We start from the raw sequence: 23,028 nt of genomic DNA, 5'->3' as shown, positions 1-23,028 counted from the left end.
GCTCCACCCATGCAGTCCTCATTTTTGTTTGGATACTAGTATACAGCCCCCCCCCCCCCAAATAAAAACACCAACTCACTCTGTCCTGCTTTATCAAGTCCTACAACTGCTCCCTGAATGCCCTCTTCCCTCACCATCACAGCCATACCGAGTTTGGAGAAGACTGCCTTGCAATGTATCTTCGCATTCAAGTCAGACTCAAATTTTGAGGAGATCTCTCACCACAACTCCCACACTACTCCTTGTCTGTCCTCTCAAGTACAGAACTCTGGACCCCAAACCAAAAGAATTTCTGCACTGCCCTTCCACCTTATGACATAGGAAAACTAGTCTCCTCCTTACAGTTAAGTCATCTTTTTCCAAGATGTACCACAACAGTACACGAGCTTTAATAATCTTTAAACTTATTTTGACAGTTTGAGTGGTTTTCAAGTACTGGAACAATTTCGGGTAACTTGTGATGGACAACTGGACACCGACCCAGGACTGTTGGATTTATGTTCAGCACACTGGACAAGAGGGAACATGCATGTACCCTGCCACAGTCAACATGAGTCCCTGGCAAAGCTAATAGTGAACTGGGTCCTCAACCTACTTAGCACCAGAGAAACACACATGCCCCATTTTTGTTACATATATTCTGCACCATAGTTCTTGCCAAAGTTTGCTCTGCATAGTCCCAGTCACGGATGACATACTGAAGGCCTGCTTTAAACGTTCAAGTATCCTTTTTATAGTTAGGCCTTTTAAACCTTCCCTTTTTCTCTTGTGCAAAGCTGGGTGGCTAAAGTTCTTGATTTTATTTAGTATCAGGTCCTTAAAACAATTACAGTTTTAACAATTATAAACTGATAGCACTGCTTGTTACCCCATTAACATTTTCCTGCATGAAACCAACATTACCTGCTAATAACTCTTGCAAGTCTGTAACCAAACAGATAATGTACTACAGTGATGACATGAAAAAAGGATGCAAATTTGTTATTAAAAATCAAACTGAAGTCTCATTGACATTGTTTCTCCTGTCATAACCTCAAATGAAACTATAGCAGAGATTTAGTACCGTGCATTTCTGCACTTAAAATTAATCTTAACTGCTGAACTTTTTACATTTACTCTCGTGACCCTCATGCTGTAACATGCTGTTCCGAGAGTGAAACTCCTGCCACTGCCTTACCACAGTTGTCTTTTTAGCTGACATTTCAGTACTATTGAATGCTGCAAGAATTTATCATTACTGTCTACAATTTACTTGGATAAATAGTAAGAAATGTAACGGCATAAACTTAAATTCATCTTTACCATACTGCCGGTCTTCAATTCAGATGACTATACTGACTGTAATCTGATCCTGTGTGCTTGGTAACTGCAATTTCTGTGTGAACTATATACACTCAAACGGATTACATAGATATTTGACAAATTTAAGCTGATCTGATTTTGGAAGTTAAATTACATGTCCTTTACATAACTGTGGCTCTGCTAGACAGTGGCACAGGAAAATAATTTTCTTGGGTGGCGAAAGCCAGTGTACCTTTGTCTAGGCTTATATAGGTCCTAGGGCCAATAGCCTAGTACCTACCTATGAACTTAAGTACATAAAGTTTCTTTATTACAGTATACACATTTATTACTATACCTGAACTGACGTAATTCTGAACTTTACTTGGCTGCTCGTTGTAACAGAGTTGAACCTGTAGGTTTAATGACACATTTATGATGTCCTCTTCAGACTTCAAATTTTACATTCATTAAATGTTTTGCTAGTTTGTAACATGCGAATGCCTTGTCTGTATCAAAATACTGTTTAAGCATTGCAACACTGTTTAAGCATTGCAACACTAAAAGCTCTTAATGACTGCTAAACAAAACAGCCACACAAAGTCATTTGCCAGATCTGTAACTGTAAACCCTTTATTCTGTAAATTAACTTTACTCATTTCTGATATTACACACAGATGCATATGGTTACCCTTTTTTCTAAATGGCCACACTCAATAGGTCTGAGCACTTTAAGTGTCAGCTGAACTGGCATGCATTTCATCTTTAACCCATAAACCTGCATGTTCCTATCATAACCAATTCTTCAAATTATGTACATTTGCACAAACTATTGCATGCACATTCCTACAAGTGTTCTGTGTGCACTACTGCACATTCCTACAAGTGTTCTGTGTGCACTACTGCACATTCTGCATCATTGTTATTTTTACATAAAATCTTGTTACTGAAGTCTAAAATTTATAACTGATGACATGTCCATACCTAGTACAGAGCTGTTACACTTCAAACTGTGCTGTTGTAATTTAAATTCTGACAAAACTGCATCTGTGCCCTCTAAGGTCAATTAGAAACTGAAGTTGATTTGTCTGTATTAAAACAGTACATTGTTCCATAATTTTTCTGTAAACAATGAAATATGGTCATTTCTTTTAACCTTAAGAAATGACAGATAAATGCTCTGGTTTGGTGCTAGACTGCCACACCCTTTATAGGCAAGAAAATCCTTTGTTACAGAACTAGCAACAACACTGACTCTGGCTACAGAATGAGTTTAAAAAAAAAAAAAAAAAACTTCGCTCTGAAATAGATCCGCGGTGGTGGTGCTGCGGTAACGTTGTCGCCTCACAGTAAGACGCTGACCGGTTCGACTCAGCTAGAGCGTCTTCTGCTTGGAGACATGCATGAATGGACGTACCTTCGTTGAAGGTTGTGCGTTAGGGCTGGCAACTCAGCATGTAAAAATCAACTGCCAATCAGTGGACCGGAGTTCTGCTGTGGCGACCCCTAACCAGGAAAAGCCGAAAGACGCAACAACTTTGCTCTGAAACTGTTGCGATGAAGCCTGAATATCATTTACTTGATCATACTGATTAAAATTTGCACTCTTCTCCCTCCTCAGTGCAATATTTGCACTGGCTTGCACACTGATTGCGTTTACATATATATTTACCATACTGCTACTTAACTCCATACTTTGAATTACATGCGTTGTAGCATCTACACAAAAATCTGTGTCAAGTTTGAAACCATACTGATAGAAGCTGACTCAAGTCTGCAAATCTGTCCTAGTGTGCTTCCGTGATATAACCATTTCGCATCTGGAAAGCTGCAACATTTCTGAACTAATATTTAAAACATTTCTGGCACACAGTATGTTTAGACCCAATTGACAACTTTAAACCAAACACTTACTGGTATCTTAACTACAGAATTACTTGGTATGTTTACACAAAAGGTAAGCAAATAACTGATTAATTTAATCTTTTCTGAGCCATTAGCTAAGTGTATATCAATTCTTACACAACTATGACCTGGAAGGATGTCCCATCATCTGCAGCTTTTTAAAAACTTTTCTTACTTCTTGGCTGTGATGTCACACTGGAAACTTGAAAGTTTGTGGAGAGGATTTAGTACATTGTTGTTAACTGGATGTCTTTTTATGTTTTGAATAACACTGCCGAAGGCTGTATGTTTTCTGAAGTAGTGCTGGTTTGTTGAAGTTCTTTAAGGCTTTTTCTGAAGTAAACAATGGTGCTCTGTAATCTAACAGCTACAATTACTGTATGTACAGGTCAGATGCTCTGTCAGTTTTCTATATGAAGTTTACGTCTGGAATATTAGTAGTGTCTTACCAAAAGGTCTGTGTATAACTGTACTGTTGGCTGTGACCTTATTCTGTAAAGGAGTTTAGTCTCCTGTTATAAGACTAACACTGGTGTGCTACTGAAAAGTCTTATGAAACTTATGCTGTAGTAAGCTGGCTGCTGCACTTGAAACTACTTGAAAGGGTTATTCACTACAGCTGAATCTGCTGAAGTTTGAAGAAATGTTCAATAAATGCTGGTACCTGTAGTCTGACTGCTTATAAAAGGTTGCTTTGAATGAAACACTGCTCTTCTGTAGAACACACGTAGTCCGATTGCTGATGTAAGGTTGCTATAGGGTTTTGGGACTTCTGTTGCTTTTTACCCCATTCGCACTGGCTCACCATTTAAAGAATTTGGTAAGACTGTACCGGAATGAAAGTCTGTTAATTACCCAAACCTGTGCTGAAAAGGCATCAGTCTCTCCTTTACGGGCCAAGTCTTTTGTACTTTGCAGAATGTTTGTGTCTTTCGGCTTTTCCAGGTTAGGGGTCGCCACAACAGAACTCCGGTCCGCTAACGATTGGCAGTAGATTTTTACATTAAGGTTGTGCATCAGGGCTGGCAACTCGGCAACGAAGGTATGCCCATTCATGCATGTCTCCACACAGAAGATGCTCTAGCTGAGAATCTAACAGGACATCTTACTGTGAGGTGACAACGCTACCACAGCACCACCACTTTTCAGAATGAATTCTGCAAACATTAATTCAGTTAATAATGCTTTATTAGAGGTTTACAACACCAGAGTGCTGTTTTCATTAGCAGTGCTGATAACAGTCTGCAGAAATGCTGGTTAGCAAACTTGTGTCAGTACTGTAACTTCCTTTCTGGAATGCTAGATATTTATCTTTTCTGTATGTCAGTCTGATCTAACTAAATTACTTCACAGACTATCTGAAGTATTTCCCAATACCAAAACCCTGTAATGCTTTTCACACCTCTTTAGCCTTGGTTTACAAGTCTGGTCGTGCATGTGCCTCTATCTAGCATTCCATTGCTACATACATCTTTCCCTTGAGAAAGGAGATTCTGTATTTCTTTGAAAATTGAATGCAAACATGTCAGACTATATTTTTAGGTCTATTATTCTACCTTGGTGTACTACAGTGAATTGACCAAGAATACCCCTCACTCTAACACCTCATTAAGGGGGGGGGGGGTGAAGGTGCTGCACTCCTGAATGTGTCTTCCTTTGGATGAGATGCCTAACTATGAACCTGTCGCTGGTTTGACAACCGTTCCCTACTGCAATATTACCAGCTTACGAATTTTTTTTACTGCAACATGGACAGTTTACTCTTAAAGGCCAACAGGCGCTGAATTCGTACATTAAATGTCGAAATTAAAGTAGTTTGCCAGCAGCAACCTCTTCATTAGTTATAGCTCTACTTAATGTGGAATTACTCAGATGACTTACTTCTGCAGTGACCGTGTATATCGACAGACATTGGTGAACTCTGACAGAAGTTTGAGTGCCCCTTTGTGGCTGACGTGTTCTGTAATGGGTACTTTTGTCATTACTGTTCATATGTTTCGTTTCATAGCTCACTGGAAAAATATTCAAACCTACAAATTTAAAACACTAACAAGTGGTGCTGTATAACACTGGGAATATAATTTTATACAATCTGAATGGTGCAAACACATGCACGGTCCAAGAAGTGTGTGCAAGGGGTCTACGGTTTGAAAGCAGCCCAAAAGTACACAATCCGCCACTGTCCAGATGCATTTTCTTTCAATGTGTTTCAATGAAAGTGAGCTTCACGGGCAGAGAAACTTACTGCTCAAACGAAGTCTGTTTTCAATGTGAGACTGTATTGTTTTGTTTAGCAAATGGCTATCAGTGTTTGTCCTATAAAATTTAAAACAGAAGTTATAAATATTTCCAATCATCTAAGTAAAGAATGTAGTATGCACACAGTTTATGATAACTGGGAAGAAATAGCCAAGTAATGGGACACTGGAATGGCTGGGGGTCTGATCCATTACCCTGCCTAGGACCCCATGTAACAACGATCCATCTCTGCGTGGAACAATTGAGTAAATTCACAGCATGGATTTTGTTACATATTTAAAAGTTCATTTAACACTACTTAATATTTATATTTGTTAAAAAGCTAATGTACAACAGACCTTTCCAAAACGTTCCTCATAATGAGGTAAACACAGTTGAGAGGAATGCTGCAACATCCTCAGCAGTTCCGAAAAGCTGAGACAGGAAATGCTACCACATCCCCTTCTCTTCCATTAGGAGTCACCTTGATTGACAAGTCAGGAAAACACGAGTGAGACTACGGACGTAGTGCCACTTAACGGAGATCACATTTAAATCTTTACTGCTGGGACCACATTAGAAAAGGATCAGTCTGTTCCCTCAAACAGAAACAAAAAGACATATACATAGACCACACACAGTTTATATTTTAATGACATACAGCCAAGGACGGCTACCCACAGTCTACCACAAGCAAAAGGAAAATGCACAGCAAGAACAAACAAGCATACCTCTCAACCTCCAAGTTGAAGAAACCTGGACAAAGCCAGACATGAGGGAAACAAAAGCCCCAAAAATATAGTGACAACAGTTGTTTACCGGGATGGTCCGACTGGGACAGTACCCATTTTCAGCAGAAGCCTGGGGAGAAAAGCTCCAGCTTAAGGTTACATACAAAGTCAGCACATCAAGTAACAGAAATTATAAAAAGGAAGACGACCATGTTAACACATTTACAGGATAAAAAATTAAAAACAAAAAATATATACACACAGTTCTCCATAAATGAGACTTAACCAGAGAATAAGGCCTAGCATGGTTTTCCAGGGTTGTCATGATACAAGCCCTACCCCAAAAATAAGCCCCGGTTAAGATAGTCAACAACACACGACAAATGTGTTGAATTATAAAATACGGACATCTCTTGACTGAGGTTATCGTACTCTGCTTGCCATTTTCAGACTATTCGGACACCCAACATCTCTGTGCAGAAAAGTTATAAGATTTTTTCCCCGGGAATCCTCCACAATTCTTACTATAACCCTAATCCTCACTCACACTTGATGGTGAAGATCCTTGGCCCATAAACACTGACAAGTGTACTTTGGTCAAAGTACAGACAACGCACGTAGAACATGCGTACTTAACAAAACAGGTATGGTTGTGTCTTAGTCACCATTTTGTGTTGCCACTCCAGTCTCTTAATAGTCACCATTTTGTGTTGCCACTCCAGTCTCTTAAGTCTTCAATTAACCCCCCCCCCCAAAGACAGGATGAGTGCAAGAAGAGCAAGCCATTTTGTAGAGTACAAGAAAGGAATAGTGTAGGACTCCCAGGGAAAGAATCTGATGGCTTTCTGCAAAGACAAGTTGTTGGATCTCCACACGGTCATAAAATGGCAAGCAGCATACAATAACCTCAGTCAACCAGCCGACGAGGGAAATGCTAAGAAGTGCAAGTGTGGATAAGGTCAGCAACCATCACTTCCTGAGCTGGAAGACATCATCTATGAATGGATTGATAACAGGAAAGCAAAGGCTTTGGCTGTGCGCAGGGCTGATAGTCCAGTCATTACCACAGTTAGAAATATCCCCAGAAAAATTCAGAGCATCGCAACATTGGCTGGATGGCTTCCTTCAGTGACATGAACTGTCTCGCTGTTCAAACTGGAAGATACTGAAGTTAAACGTGCACTTGCATTCAAGTCCTTTGTTGATGGCATCGACTTTGTAAGTACCAACTCTCCAACATGATTGCTATGGATGAAACTGCAGTGTTTATGGGCAAAGGATCCCATACAATAATTGATTAGATGGGTGCCTCGTCAATCTACAGTCCCTCCACTGGTTACAAAAGTGCAAGTGTTACCTGTATTTTGGCAATTCATCCAGATGGAAAGAAAACCCCACCTCTAATCATTAGTAAGGGCAAGAAAGATAAGATTGAACGTGTTTCAGGCATTTAAATTCTTGAAGCCAAATAAGCCTGGTGCACACAAGAAGTTATATGAAGTGGGTCAGTGTAATGCTGCCACTTGTTTTGCGAGGTGGCGAAAGACGTCTGCTAGTCTGGGATTCAGCCAGCACTCGCCGTGCTAAAAACCTGAAGAAATTCCTTACACAGAAGAAAAGATCAAATAATGATTCCCCGCAGGAATGACTCCCTATCTCCAGACTCTTTATATTGCAATAAACAAGCCATTCAAGGACCATTTGTGCATGGAACTTGCCTACATTGAAAATAGAATGGAGAAAAATCAGCATGGAAACTTTGTGAAGCCTAGCCTGCAAGAGGTCATGACTTGGATGAAGAATTCATGGGATAAAATCACTGACAGCCGTGTTGCCAATGCACTACGAGCATTTAAGGACAGCTCTATTGCTAGGCATGACAGATTAGTGCCAATGGTTCTACAGGAAATGGAGTTGCAAGAAATTCAGACCGGAATTCAGGGGTTGGAGACTTATGACAATGTTCCAGAGGAACAATACATGACTATTTGAATAACTTTTCCATTATTGGGGCAACAGAATGGACTGCTGCTGCTGCTTTCAGCTGCCAGAGAGCTTGTCAGTTTTTTGACTTAAAGGTAACATTTCATTATCATGGGGCAATTACAAAGCAAGGCCACTAGTTCCCGGACTTCATTTTTATGATTTTCCATCATTCTTCTCTTACGGTTTAGGTAAGGAATAAAGAAAGCATCACCACTCAAAAAGTCAGTTATTCACCTGTTTTATTCCCCTCCTCCAATACACATCTATTGATATTTTTCTGCACTGTTAAGCATGAAATATTGCACTGTGAAAGCCAAGGTGTAGATATTCTGAAGTTGACATGTTTGTTGCACTGTTTATGCACAATTCTCACACAACTGTCAACGCGTTACCTAGAACTGTTGCCCAGTAATGGAAAAGTACCAAATAAATGTCAGTTTGTGTAAATGAATAAATAAATGCAGCGTTGTACATGGAAGGGGGGGGGGTTAAGGCATCCCCGGATACTAAGCCCGAATGCATATTTAGATACTGAGCCAACTGGATAACATTTGCGAGAACGGACCTCAGCTGACAGGTATGCAGTCACAGAAAATATAGCGAGCAAAACTCTATGCCTCAATAAGGCAAAAATACAGACAGTTGAGAGGTACGAGTTCATCTTGTCAAAGTTTCGCCATTACTGACATTTAGTGTTACGTTCATCCCAGACTGGATTTTGGTACCTCAACAGATGCCTTCCAAAGTGCCAGACTTTCACTCGGAAGAATATTATACTTTTGACAGGCCAAACAAAGGGGCGAGCGTGTAGGTGAACAGCAGTTGGCACTAATCTTCGCAGCTGTGGGCGTGGACTTCATTGATTCGCCATCCCTGACAAGGAGGCGATATGTACAACAATGTTTCGCAAAGCTACAGCTCACATTAAAGTTCAGTCCGGTTGTAACACAATTACCGTGCTATTATAGTTTCAAAAATAACTCGGGAGTTTTCTGCAGAATGTGCATGCTTTGTCATTCACACTATTTGCTGAGATTTTCCAACTGACCAAAAGCAATTTTCAGCTGAGCCCAAAAGAAAAGATCCGACAGTTACAAAACTCTGTTTCTACGACTGCAGAGAAACACGGTAATGCAATTCTTTAAGAGAAAGACGTCAACCTTAAATTACCAAACTATGAACGTTTAAGAAAAAAATTGTACCAGGGGATGGACTAGACAGCCTCTCCTCAAATGCACTAATCAACGGTTAAGCAAAGCACAACGCACACACTGTGTAGATGTGTGTGTATACATATATATATATATATATATATATATATATATATATATATTTATTTAATTCGCATACATGCATTATATATATTTTTTTTTACATACAAACGTGCACATATACAGACACGCCTTCATAAAGATTATTTTTTCACACATCTACATATATAGGATCATAAGAGGTTACTAGGTCAATGGCCCTGGGGCCCTTACAAGCCTAGCCAAGAGCTTATCCCCCAAAAGTAAGCTCAGTTAACCCCATGTCAATGAGGGACACAGGTGGAACCCCTGGGACAAATTTGTGGTTTCCCATCCACTCACCAGGGTTGCCCCTGAAGAGGGTCAGTGACATACTCTGACGTGTATGGGAAGTCTACTCCCAAGATGGGGCAGCCTCTGGGAGCGTTTGTCTCCCAAGCAGATGTATTAATGTTGCATATTAGATTTAGGCTTTTGAGTAATGCCCGAGGAGTTACACTTATGGAAATGGAGAATCTCTAGTAGGGCAGGGTCCGAAATTGCCATGTAGGTGCGGCACAGATCACCTCTAACCAATCTATATGATACCGAATAGAATTATAGTGATTTGAGCCTGTCCACATAGGACAGGTGTTGAAGGCCATGGATTCTCTTTGTGAGGTATTTCTGTGGCCTTTCCAGCTTGTGCAGGTGTTTAGAGAGGTACATACCAAATAGGGCATTTTACTAAATTATTAGCTGAACGAGGGAGAAGCAGAGAGACGCGATAACCCCCTTTTTTCTGGATGTACTCCTTTTCCCTAGGAGATGAATCAAGTAAAAGGCTTCTGATCATTGCCACTACATGAGGGTTGAACGTGAGATTGTTGTCAATCTGTGAACCAAAATCTGTCACCATAGGTTGTGTGCTTAGGGGGGGGTTGCTAATGATGAGGCACTCAATAGGGACCGGGTATGTTATATATATTACACAACTTGTGCATAGCAAATCACAAGGTCCCTCTCACTCATTGGCCATAAAAAATGCATCTCTCGTGTGTCAAAACGTGAATCAATTATATACACGATAATCCACGACTGACTAAACAGACACCTTAACAGATCTAGAAGTTTAGAACCTTAACAGATCTAGAAGTTTAGATACAGATTAGTTTCCCCGAGCACGTGATGCAAATTCACAGCCACCTGGCTCACCACTGGTTTTAAAATATCCTTTCAGTGGTACATGCCCTCTCCAATTAAGGGGCACCAGAAAGCCAACAATTCAGCAAATCTGACTCATTTTGGGTTACTACCATAGCGTTGCCAGGTTACGAAACGTTAAAGGGCAAATGCAATGAATAAGTCAAAATTTAAAACTCAGCCTACAGCTAAGTTTAAGTATACGCGAGACTTAACTGTCAAAAAAACTTTTACTATCGGAGAAATGCTGCATAAAAAGCCCTCCTAATCCAAATTGATCCAAGTTTTGTTATTTTCCTTAACAACGATCAGCAAAACAATTTAAAGCACAGAAGTTGATTTCCCCTTAAATCAACTGCATTTATTAGGTAGCCAAAACAAATGAAGCTCATTAATCACCACTACAAAACCAGTTACACAAAAAAAGATTAAAAACGTTCGTTATTTTAGTATGTATCACGTGTAAATTCACCACAATACTGCTGCGAGCAGAACTACCAAAAACATTATCTGACTGTAACACACCCCCTAACATTTAAAACACAGCAAACGTAAAAGTAAATGGTCCTTCAACTTTAGCTGACTAACGTACAACTGCACCAAATCCACGAAAGAGCTACAACTTCTTATAACCCATGTGATCAAACTCCTTATGTGTAATAGAAGCCACCACCTAACTGCTAACACTCCACGCTTGTAGCAAACACGTCAACCACAAGCAAACATACCTTTCTAACCATTCCCTAAAAAACTGTAGATTAGGCGCGTGTAACAGGGCCGGATTAGCTATGCACGCCATCACAAACATCTCCAGTTCTTCAACTTTCTTCGAATCCATGGTAGTACAGGGACACCACTATATTCCAACCGTTACAGATGCACACCACTTGTGAGAGAACAGAAAAAATAACAATACTTCTTAATATTTACGTGTAACTTCATAGACTGTACTAGAAAGAGCTTCACTCTTCCTCTACACTTACTCGCAAAAAAAAAAATTTAGTAAATGAACCTAACCATTGAGGCCCACCCCTAAAATTTCAAAGGGGGAGTGGCTCGATCAAGGAAAGGTCCTCAACTTAAACCGAACATTCTGGAATTTGACGCCCCAAAACAATCCTGAGTCTAAATAAACCACATAGTTATGCACTTGTATTAACATTATTTTGGTGTTTACTGTGTGGGCTGTTCTGTAAAAATACTTGGTTATACTCTTGATAGTGAATTAAATTCGGCAGATTTAAGAATGCAGTCAGCGCTAGATATGTACAACGAAAGGTTTAAGTTCTAGAGCTCTTAGTTTTGGGTTAAACTTATCATAGATCGTTTTTCTGCTGCAAGATAATAAATAGAACAGTGGGATGCAATCATTTTATAACAGACTTTTTTTAGTATGTCGTGGAGTGGGGTATTTTATTCTTAAAAATGTGCACAAAGCTTTTAAGTTGTAAATTAGTATTGAGAAGTAAAAGTCACCCTATTATTGACCTTTGAATAATCATAAAAGGTGCACAAGATAATTAGGTTACATTTTAAACAGAAAACGGTTAAGATACCAGTAATAATGAGTTTAAGAGGCTGGGTTTAGTTATTGGAAAACTTCTGTCCATACCTCTCAGCGCAAGAAATCTGGACAAAGCCCGACAAAAATAGGGAGACAAAGGCCCAAAATAAGCACAACTTTTAAATATTGCTTTTTATAAACTGAGGTTATAAAGTTACGGAGTTGGTTTTAACAAACATTTTCGGAATGATTTGAAATCTTTTTCAAATGTATGTCATTATTTAGTGACTTAAATTCTCAGACCATTTGCCAGAAAACCACACATTTTATGAGGAAGTAACGAAAAATATAAACCAAAAATCTGGACAGTTGCGAGGTATGGCCCGTACCCTTTTAATTGGTATATTATATATAAAGAGATTTAGTAACTGAAGACGATGAAAAACGACACTTGAATGTGAAAATCATATCCTCTCACTGCAGCTGAAAAGCTGTCAAAAAGGGAAGCGAGCAATGACTCCAAAGTCGGTAATTAACTGTCTTAGTAAATGCCCCTTCTGACTAGAACGGGAAACTAGGGTTGCCACCTTTTTAAATGGCCGAAGTGGGAAATTTTTGGTACAAACATCAGATTTTACAGGCCGACACATACCCACGGTCAGTACAAATGATAGAACTTAATTTTTTTTTTTGCCTAAATAAAAGCTTATTCTTGTAGCATTTCAGTTGCTTATTCTGTTTCTTATAACAATTAGGTATTTAGATACAAAATAACTGTTTTATGCAACTATTACATAAAATATAGGAAATAATTTTGTCCTACAATCTCAGGACATTTGCCATTTTTTTAATTTTTTGTCAGAACACAACTAGCCAAAGAGGGACTGTCCCTCGCAAAGTGGGACAGGTGGTAACCCTACGGGAAACATTACAGCATTACTACGAAACCAAAACTTCCACTTGAAATCAGAATTCCGGGGCGTCATATTTTAGTCGTACGTGAATGACGACTTTGCTTGTCGACTACACAGAAAGAAGGGCGCAATGTCGCCCCTTTTGTTGTCATGTGGGGGTTTCTTGTAGTTTACACTTTAAAGGATATTTAGAATAAATGGAGGGGTGACGGTGTGGATGAGTTGTTGGATGTACTACACCTCAATATAGTTTACTTATGTAAATTAGTCTTCGTGGGGTGGTACTTCTGTACTGTGACATTAAAGATGTTAATCCGCTCCACGGGAATGTTTATTGCTGCTTTCATGATTCCCTCTTGGATCAGAGGTAGAGTTTCTTTAACCTTATTTTACATCTGTTGTGCTATATCTTTATTGCTGTTTTCTGTGTGTGTTGCAGCCTACTTTGTTCCTTCATGTGTCAAAAACTTAAAATAGGATTACGTAAATTTCGTAGCAGTTCATAATCTCTTTTTGCAGACACAAGGGGCAGTGTTGTACTGATGGCATACCTATCAACAGTTTAATGTTTACTCAAATGTTAGCACTGTACCTCTTAATCCATCCTAAAACTGATGGCTTTTAGGAATGGTGGTGAATTACACATAATGACAATAATTAGTGTTCTAGACTTCTTTTACGTCAGACTTTTCACTATCCTATTCCACCAAAGTATTAAGTTTATTGTACAAATATTTTAACCAAGATGCTGATTATTTCTGGATTTTTCCCTAATTGATGAGCGTTGTGATAGATTTGCTGATTACGTTTATTAAATCAGTGTGTTGTTGTGCAGTTTGGGTTTGACACATGAGTTTCCCACGACGGGCATATATGTCTACAGTTTCTGAAACTTTAGGATTTTAGCTAGAATTTTATTTTCTACTTGGATTTCAAGTTGACAACCAACTGCCTAACATTAGAAATCGTAGTAAGTATTGCTTTTGTGATGATAAAAATGCCTCTTCTATGCATGTCGTCAATATATTTTTTTCTGGGTAAATGAGTAAATTCTGTGGCAGTTTTCTGACACAAGGGCAAGAAAGGTAAATGCTGCAAGTATATAGATAGTTGTAGACCATCAACTAGCAGTGGTTTTGGGATATTGGAGCATCTTAACTTCTCAGAGCAAGAAATCTGGACAAAAGCAAAAATAATGTGAATAGAAAGGCCCAAAATAGGGACAATTTTTTAAACATTGCCCTTATTAACTTAGCAAGTTGATAAAATTACAGGTTTTGTATCATCATGCATTCTCTAAAGAGTTTGAAGTCTGAAAGTCAAATGCCTGTCATTATTTACTGACATCAGTCCACAATGATTTGCCAGAAAACCACAAATTTTATGAGGAACAGACCAAAAATCTGGACATCTTGCAAAAATCTGGAGAGTTAAGGGGGATGTGTTGGAGGAAACTATGGAGCACAGAGAAAACTTAGACCCCATGGCAATACTGACTAGTGAGCATAATTGCATCATAGTACCCCACATGGTCAGACTAAGCAGAAGTAAGCATGGCCTGTGTGACTGACATGCCAACTGACTGTGATGTTATATGCAAATGATGCATGTTTGATTGACCTTTAGATATGCAGTGATGTCATGCATACATTGGACGTTGATTATGCTTCTTTACAGCTATCAACAAGATTATCAGTGTTAATCATGAGTAAGTTTGTATGTTTGCCAGCCCTACCACTATTAGCAACATAGTACACATTTTTCTGACTGCATTATATTAAATTATAAATTATGTTTTAAAACCACTCAGTTGTTTTTTGAGCCATAACAGTGCCAGCTCTGTGAGAAGATTAGTTACAAGCTAAGGAAGCGTAGGGTCATCATAATGTCGTTTGTCTGACTAGATATGTGGAAACAGGAGTGAAAACAATGTTTTGAACTTCTACACTGAGTGATCTTATGATATATTACCACACAACATCGTCCCTTTCACTTCACTATTTTAGTGCAATGGCTAATTTCTATGAACGACCCACCGCACCAAACTCTGGTATATTTGTAATATCTCTTTTTTTTTTAAGACTTATTATCTAAAGAAACTAGTCAGATTTGCTCGGTCATTGTATACGTACAGAAGTCAGTAATCAAAGACATCTCAAACTGTGTTATTGCTTGTTTGTTTTTTTTAATACTCCACATTGCATCCCTACCCCCAGTCTCCCAAGAACATATGTATTCTTTCCATCAATGTACAAAACCTATTGAATAAAGTTACTGACCTTCATAATTATTCCTGTCGCTTACTAGCACTATCAGAAACCTGGCTTAAACCTCATATCCCTAACGCAGATATTCTACCCCATGGCTACAACATCTACTGACTAGATAGAACCAGTTAAAAGGTGGAGATGTGGCTATCCTATAGTCTAACCACCTCTCTCTCCTTCCCATTACTATACCAGACTTTCACCCTGCAGAAATTCTAATTCTAAACTGTCATCAAAACAATCACAGAAAGCTTGCTATCGCCTCAGTGTATATTCCACCTGGCAAGAACATCCCTATCATTGAAAACATTCCCGGGTGTCACAAAATATAGCCTACAAAACTATTCTGCTATGAGATATAAACATTGATTGGAGTACCCTCAACCTACTCCCCTGCCCAAAGCATCAATTTGTTCGGCTTTACTCAGCTAATTACTTCCTCTGCAAAACTAAACAAAAACTCCAATAACGGCACTTGACTGTATCCTAACTAGCAACCCTCGTTTCTACCATAACCCTAGAACACTTACCCATCAGTATACAAAGATACACTCCCCAGCTAAATAAGTCATATCTACAAAAATTCTGCCGTAAACTCAGTGACTTCAACCCCACCATTTTCAATGATAGACTCTCTTCTGTTAATTGGCTAACCTACACTGACTTCTTGTCAATGATGCTGTACTCAGATTCAACCACATCTTTCTTGGCATACTTTTACTCACTAGTAACCCTCGCAAAATAAGAATAAAAATCAAACTATGCCCCCTGGCTCAGTAAAGATACTCCTGCACTAATGCTTAAAAGAGACTCCCTCTGGGAAACATTGCAAAAAAAAAACCAAATCCCCCACTCACCACCAATTATTTAAAGAAACAAGAAATCACACCAAAATCAAATATATAATGATAAAGAAAATTTTACCTCAAGGCACAATCCACTCATCAATCCAACCCCCAAAACATCTGGAGAAATATTAACTCAGTCCTTCACTCTGATAAATCACAAATTCCCAGCTGTTGCCCTAACCTTACAGACCAAGACACTACCTCTCACCTTAACCATTTTTTTGATAACCATTAGTAAATTAACAAATGCCACCCACAACCTCTCCCCAAAAACAGTACTTTAAACCACAAATAATGAAACATGTTTCTCTCTCAACCCTATCTCAACTTCCTACATAAAGTCTCTCCTTCTAAAACTTAAACCGTGCTCTCCCTCTGCTGACAGTCTACCCCCTCCACTTTCTGAAACTAGCAGCTAACGGTTACTATTGCCTGTCTTGTCTCAATACTTATTAATAGATCTATTAAAGAAGCTACTGTACCCAACATCTGGAAGTCTTTCTACACAATTTCACTCCACAAAGGTAGTAACTCCACTGATCCCTCCAATTATAGACCCATCGCTATACTGTCCTCACTATCCAAAATTTTTGAAAAAAAATGCATACATAACCAGGTACTGAAATTCCTCATCCAAAATAACCTCATGACTCCTGCCCAACATGGATTTCAACCAAACCACGGTACCTCTACAGCCCTTCTGTCCTTTGCTCACACTATTGCAGAAGCCAGAGATGATAACCTAGTCTCATGTCTGTTCTTAAACCTTTCAAAAGCATTTGACACAGTATCGCACTCCAAACTACTAAACAAATTGGCTGACTTAAACCTTTTCACATCAACTCTCTCTTGTTCTCCACCTATCTCACAGACAGACTACATTCTGTCAATTGGCAGTGTTCTTGCTCTACTTTTCTACCAATACACACTGGCGTACCACAGGGCTCTATCCTGGGACCCCTTCTTTTTAACATCTTTACCAATGACCTCCGTTCTTCCACTACCCACTCAACCCTCGTACAGTACGTGGGTGACTCCATTTTGATCACATCCTCAAACTCAATCTCACAACTTCAGACACTTTCACAACAATATTTCCTCTCAGTTGAAAGCAGGCTAAATGAAAATCAGCTTATCTTGAGTCCTAAAAAACAAAAACTCATTTTCTTTCTCTTCAAGACCAGTGATCACCATAAGCTCTCCATCTCTTCCCAAAATAAAATCACCATTAACACTGAAACTTGCACAAAATTATAGGAATGACAGTTGATGACCAAGTAAAATTTGACTTACACATCCAGCAATTGATTAAGAAAATGAATTAAAATCTTGGTCTTTTATATTGCAACAGAAAATTTCTATCTTCCGATTCCAGACTGTCCGTGGCCCAAGCCTACCTACTTCCTAGCCTCCTCAATTGAGTCACAGTTCTTACTAACCTTCAATCCTGCCTGCTGTCTAAACTGGAGAAACTTGTAATAAAATTGCAAAATTTGCAGCTTACTTTCCACACACCACTGCCTTACTCTTAATAAACTACACTGGATTGAACTTTCCCATCGTCTCATATTATCTCAACTCCATATGACCCACTTCCTTCTCAATAAAACAACTGCTTGCCTCTCACTCTCCGATCTAGATACTTACCCCTTACCGTCCCTTACACACTACTGACAAATTTCTTCTCCACATATATAGATCCAAAATGAACATTGGCAATCTTTTATATAAATCCTCCATAACAAAATTCTGATACAACCTCCCTGCCAATTTAAGTTGCATTACTAACACTAATTTCAAAAAAGAACTGAAGAACTTTCTCCTGAATACTTGGTTATGCCCCTGCTATGACCTACTTAATCCTGTTTCTATCACCTGCATCTCCCACTTAGAACAGTGAGTTTGCTGGTTCTGCTGTGTTTAGTTAATGAACTATATATTGTGTGTATTCTGTATGGAAAGTACTATGCTACCATCATTATAATTACTTGTTTATTATTATGTTTCTTTGTTTTTTACAAAACCATAATATCTTACTCTGTATAGGTAGGTTTCACAAACGTAATGAAAACAATTTTACACTATTATTGTAAAATTGTAATTAACTTTCTTGGAGCTTTTCTCCTCTGGTCTCCACTGAAAATGGACCTGTGCTCAGTTGGACCAACCCAGTTAACAAATGTGAAATAAATAAGTTACAAATAGTGTAAAAGTTAGGTGAGAAACAGGGTCTGTTTTTCTGACTTGAAGATATTACAAGTATCAAAACAGCTATGAAGTGCAATACTGCTCTTCCTTTAAAATTTATGTATTTATAGTGCTGTTCCTTCAGTAGTCAGTTAACTGTTTGTAGTGCTGTTACATTGCTGTTCCTTTACAGTTAATGTAGTTATAGTGCAGTTCCTTCAGTAGTCCGTTAACAATTATAGTGCTGTCCCTTTAAAATAAAATTATAAAACTTGATTTTAAAAATCAATGTTTCATTCAATGGTTATTTCCCTGAATCGATATAGTAATATCTGATAAAATCATGTGAATACACAATGAATATTCATGAGGCTGGTGAGTACATGAATATTCATTGCATATTTGTACATGTCACTTGATGTTGGATAGTGGGAGGGTTTGCGGCGGGCCTTGCTACTGCGCATCTGTGTGGAGTACTACAGTATAATACAAATTTTTGGAATGCGTTGGATGAAGTGGTGGTGAGTGTACCCAAGGGTGAGAGAGTGGTGATTGGAGTGGATTTCATTGGGCATGTTGGTAAAGGGAACAGAGGGGATGAGGAAGCGATGGGTAGGTATAGTGTTAAGGAGAGGAATGCAGAAGGTCAGATGGTAGTGGATTTTGCAAAAAGGATGGACATGGCTGTGGTGAATTCGTATTTTAAGAAGAGAGAGGAGCATAGGGTGATGTACAAGAGTGAAGGAAGATGCACACAGGTGGATTATATCCTATGCAGGAGGGCCAGTCTGAAGGAGATTGGAGACTGTAAAGTGATGACAGGGGAAACGTAGTTAAGCAGCATAGGATGGTGGTCTGTAGGATGACTGAGATCAAGGAGAGGAGAAGGAGAGTGCCAAAGAGCAAATGGTAGAAGTTGAAAAAGGATGATTGTGAGGTGGAGTTTAGGGAAGAGTTAAGATGGGCACTGGTTGGCAGTGAAGAGTTACCGAATAGATAGCTGGGTAACTGCAGCAGAGCTGGTAAGGGAGACAGCTAGAAAAAGTACTTGGTGTGATATCTGCACAGAGGAAGGAGGACAGGGAGATCTGGTGGTGGAATGAGGACGTACAAGAAAGTATGCAGTGAAAGAGGTTGTCGGAGAAGTGGAATTATCAGAGAGATGAAGAAAGTAGACAGAAGTATAAGTAGATGAGGCATATGGCGAAGAGAGCGGTGGCTAAGGGTAAGGTGTATGGAGAGTTGTATGAAATTTTGAACACGTGGGAGAAAAGGACTTGTACCAATTGGCAAGACAGAGGGAACAAGCTGGGAAAGTTGTGCAGCAGGTAAGGATGATGAAGAATAACAAGAGAAACATACTCACAAGCAAGGAGAGTGTGTTGAACTGATGGAAAGAGTGCTTTGAGGGGATGATGAATGAAAAAAATGAGAGAGAGAGAAGGTTGGATAATATGGAAGATAGTGAATGGAAAAGAGGTGTTTTGGTACCAATTTTTAAGAATAAGGGTGATGTACAGAGCTGTATTAACTACAGAGGGATAAAACTGATCAGTCACATATGAAGTTATAGAAAAGAGTAGTAGAAGCTAGGTTAAGAAAGGAGGTGCTGATTAGTGAGCAGCAGTATGGTTTCATGCCGGGAAAGAACAATGCAGATGTGATGTTTCCTCTGGGAAGTATAGAGGAGGTCAGGAGGAGTTGCATTGTATCTTTGTGGATTCAGAGAAAATATATGACAGGGTGACTAGAGAGGAGTTGTGGTACAGTATGTGGAAGTAGAGTGTGGCAGAGAAGTATGTAAGAGTGGTACAGGATATGTACAAGGGTAGTGTGACGGTGGTGAGGTCTGCGGTAGGAGTGATGGATGCATTCAAGGTAAAGGTGGGATTAAATCAAGGATCAGTTCTGAGCCCTTTCTTATTTGCAATGGTGATGGACAGGTTGACAGACAGGAGTCCCCATGGACTATGATTTTTGCGGATGACATTGTGATCTGTAGTGAGAGTAGGGAACAGGTTGAGGAGAACGTAGAGAGGTGGAGATAGGCCTGCTGACCTTCATTCCTCTTCTTTCTAGAGCATAAGACAGAATATGTGTGCATGAATGAGAGGGAGAATAGAGAAATGGTGAGGATGCAGGGAATAGAGTTGGTGAAGGTGGATGAGTTTAAATACTTGGGATCAACAGGTCAGAGTAATGGTGGGTGTGGAAGAAAGGTGAAGAAGAGAGTACAGGCAGGGTGGAGAAGAGTGTCAGGAGTGAATTGTGACAGACTGGTACCAGTAAGAGTGAAAGGGAAGGTCTACAAAAGGGTAGTGAGACCAGTTATGTTTAACGAGTTGGAGACTGGCATTGACAAAAAGACAGGAGTTAGAGCTGGAGGTGGCAGAGTTAAAGATGTTAAGATTTGTATTGGGTATGACGAGGGTGGATCCGTATATTAGAGGCTCAGGTGACAGTTTGGAGACAAAGCCAGAGAGGCGAGATTGCATGGTTTGGACGTGCTGAGGAGGGATGCTAGGTATATTGGAAAAGGATGCTAAGGATGGAGCTGCCAGGTAAGATGAAAAGAGGAAGGCTTAAGATGAGATTTATGGATCTGGTGAGAGAGGACATGCAGGTGGTTGATGTGACCGAGCAAGATGCAAGGAATAGGAAGAAATGGAAACACGTGATCTGCTGTGATGAATCCTAACTGGAACAGCCGAAAGAAAAGGAAGTATCCAGGATTGGACTCTGGACCATGACACTGTGAGACAGAAGTCTTAACCACTGAGCCACTGTTCTGCTCCCTAAGAGTCCCAATTCTGAGATCTGCTCAGAGAAAAATAGTCATTTGAGTGTATTGATTTATGTCTGCCTACACCCTTCTGTGATGACGTAGCTGTTTTGGAGCACTTATTAATATTTATTATTGCATTTATCAAATAAACAGCAACCGTTTTCTTTACATCCGTTGACTGGGAATGTCCAACTGGGAATTTTCACATTTTCATTGGTGTTTTGAGGGAAGAAAAGCTTCTGGTGCATTAAAGTACAGCCTGCACACACAAAGAATACTTTTGCGATGGTGTACAAATATGATCTAAAGCAGTGAAAAGGGAAATAGTATTTATCATGCATTATTATTCAAAGCAGTGCAGCTTGAGACAGTAATGTGTAATAGGCATCATAATTCTGTCTTCATCAATTTCCTTTATTGTAGATGTTTTGAAAGTACATTCTGAAAATAAAATCTTTGTTTTCAGGAAAATCACAAATACAAAAGTAAGAGTCTCTAAGAAGACGTTTTTTTTTTTCTGATAAATTAAATGGCATTGGTTCGTTGCTTAACAAAGGGACCTCCGATATGAAGCAGAGGTAAAGGCAAGGGTTGTGGGAAAGTGGAAAGGTATTTATATATATCCAGGGCAAGGTAAAGAACAACTGCATACGGTTTAGCTGCTGATCTCTTTGTTGCATCCGTTTATTATGTGTTTAACCAAACACTGGCGTGTGTGTGTGGGGGGGGTGGGGGTGGCATTAGACTCCGCATGTTCGCCTTGGAATATTTGTTGTATGGGTAAACACTGTTCCTGAAATGTCAAATTTAAAATAATTAAAATGTGACAGTGGTGCTAGTCCATTTAAAAGCTCCCAATGACAAACTGAGCTGATCTTCAATTCCATGTTAGTGGTGATTTCTCCTGAAGTGGTGAATGTTGTTTTGATGGTGGAATGGTTTTGAAAACCTAGATGAGTTGCTTGGTGGTGGGGATGAGTGCTTGTTCCAAAATCTGTTATTTATAACATATCTTCGGAGTTTTGCAGTTGTAGTGTTTTTGTTTCATTGCAAAAACTGCATGGTGGTCAAACACTGAATTAATTTGTTTTTTAAAAAAATAGTTTAATAGTTTTGCAAATTACCATATTATTCACATAAGGTTTTGTCTTTTATATACAAGTTTTTTTTTTCATCTTTAATATTTTTACGAATTGCTGCATTATGCACAAATTTTCTTCTTGTTTTTATTTTAATCAAGACCTGTTTCTCACCAAGGAGCCTGATGCCCTGGATCATATGTGGGAGCTTGTGTGTGCCCATTTATTCATCCAGTTTTCTTTTTGAAGCAGTGAACTGGACTCGCTTGTCCCTTTTCAGGGGCAACCTGAGAGCACTCTCTGGTTAAGTGAGTTTCTCAGAGTCATGCAATAGGCAAATGAAGATGGATAGAATCAAACTCTCTACTCTTTACTACAGAGATCATCTCTTTAGCAGCTCAAAGCCTTACTCCTGTACAATAAATAAACAAATAAATAACTTAATCTTCTGTGATAACTACCAAACAGCTGCAGAACTCTGAAGATACCATGATATTAATTTCTAAGTGAGGCTGAATGACCAGTTGTATTTAGGTTACCAGTGGGTAGTCTAAGCAGAGAATTTCTAACAGTAAGGAGTTGTTTGATGCTCTGTATGTCAGGCATAAGTTTCCTCTTAGAAGGTGATAAAATACAGAGGTGATGTAGTGTTTCGCTGTAAGACAACATTTGTAGCTCCTTTGCTACCTTTATAATGTATCTTAGTACCTCTTCCAGTTGCACCAGGTGACATGAGTAGATTACATAACAGGGTGCAGTATTTTTTTTATCCAATAAAAGCTGTATAAAGGAGAATAATTACTTCTCTATCACAGCTGTAGATTCCACAAAGGGCCACATGGGTGACTCCATATACTATGCAACAATAGTG

General features: G+C 39.1%; 2 protein-coding genes across 6 annotated transcripts in view; one reads left to right on the top strand and one right to left on the bottom strand.

The window, feature by feature from the left end:
• Window positions 1–11,600, bottom strand: part of ST13 (ST13 Hsp70 interacting protein) — a 1,818,146-nt gene extending 1,806,546 nt beyond the window's left edge. For both annotated transcript variants that reach the window (XM_044076553.1, XM_044076561.1), the window contains exon 1: window positions 11,302–11,600. In XM_044076553.1, the coding sequence (XP_043932488.1) occupies window positions 11,302–11,411 (110 nt within the window). In that variant the 5' untranslated portion in view covers window positions 11,412–11,600. The remainder of the gene's footprint in view (window positions 1–11,301) is intronic.
• A 1,380-nt stretch (window positions 11,601–12,980) lies between these two features.
• XPNPEP3 (X-prolyl aminopeptidase 3) overlaps window positions 12,981–23,028 on the top strand; it is a 1,069,913-nt gene continuing 1,059,865 nt past the window's right edge. For 3 of the 4 annotated variants that reach the window (XM_044076539.1, XM_044076521.1, XR_006365494.1), the window contains exon 1: window positions 12,982–13,358. In XM_044076539.1, coding sequence (XP_043932474.1) covers window positions 13,298–13,358 — 61 coding nt within the window. In that variant the 5' untranslated portion in view covers window positions 12,982–13,297. Of the gene's footprint in view, window positions 13,359–23,028 lie in introns of all 4 variants that reach the window. The other variant, XM_044076531.1, reaches the window with a different exon arrangement.

This window comes from Protopterus annectens, chromosome 1.part1, assembly GCF_019279795.1.
Source record: "Protopterus annectens isolate FY-2018-M chromosome 1.part1, PAN1.0, whole genome shotgun sequence".
Lineage (NCBI taxonomy): Eukaryota > Metazoa > Chordata > Ceratodontiformes > Protopteridae > Protopterus > Protopterus annectens.
Note: the sequence above shows the minus strand (reverse complement) of the source record. Positions and strands in the feature narration are given on the sequence as shown.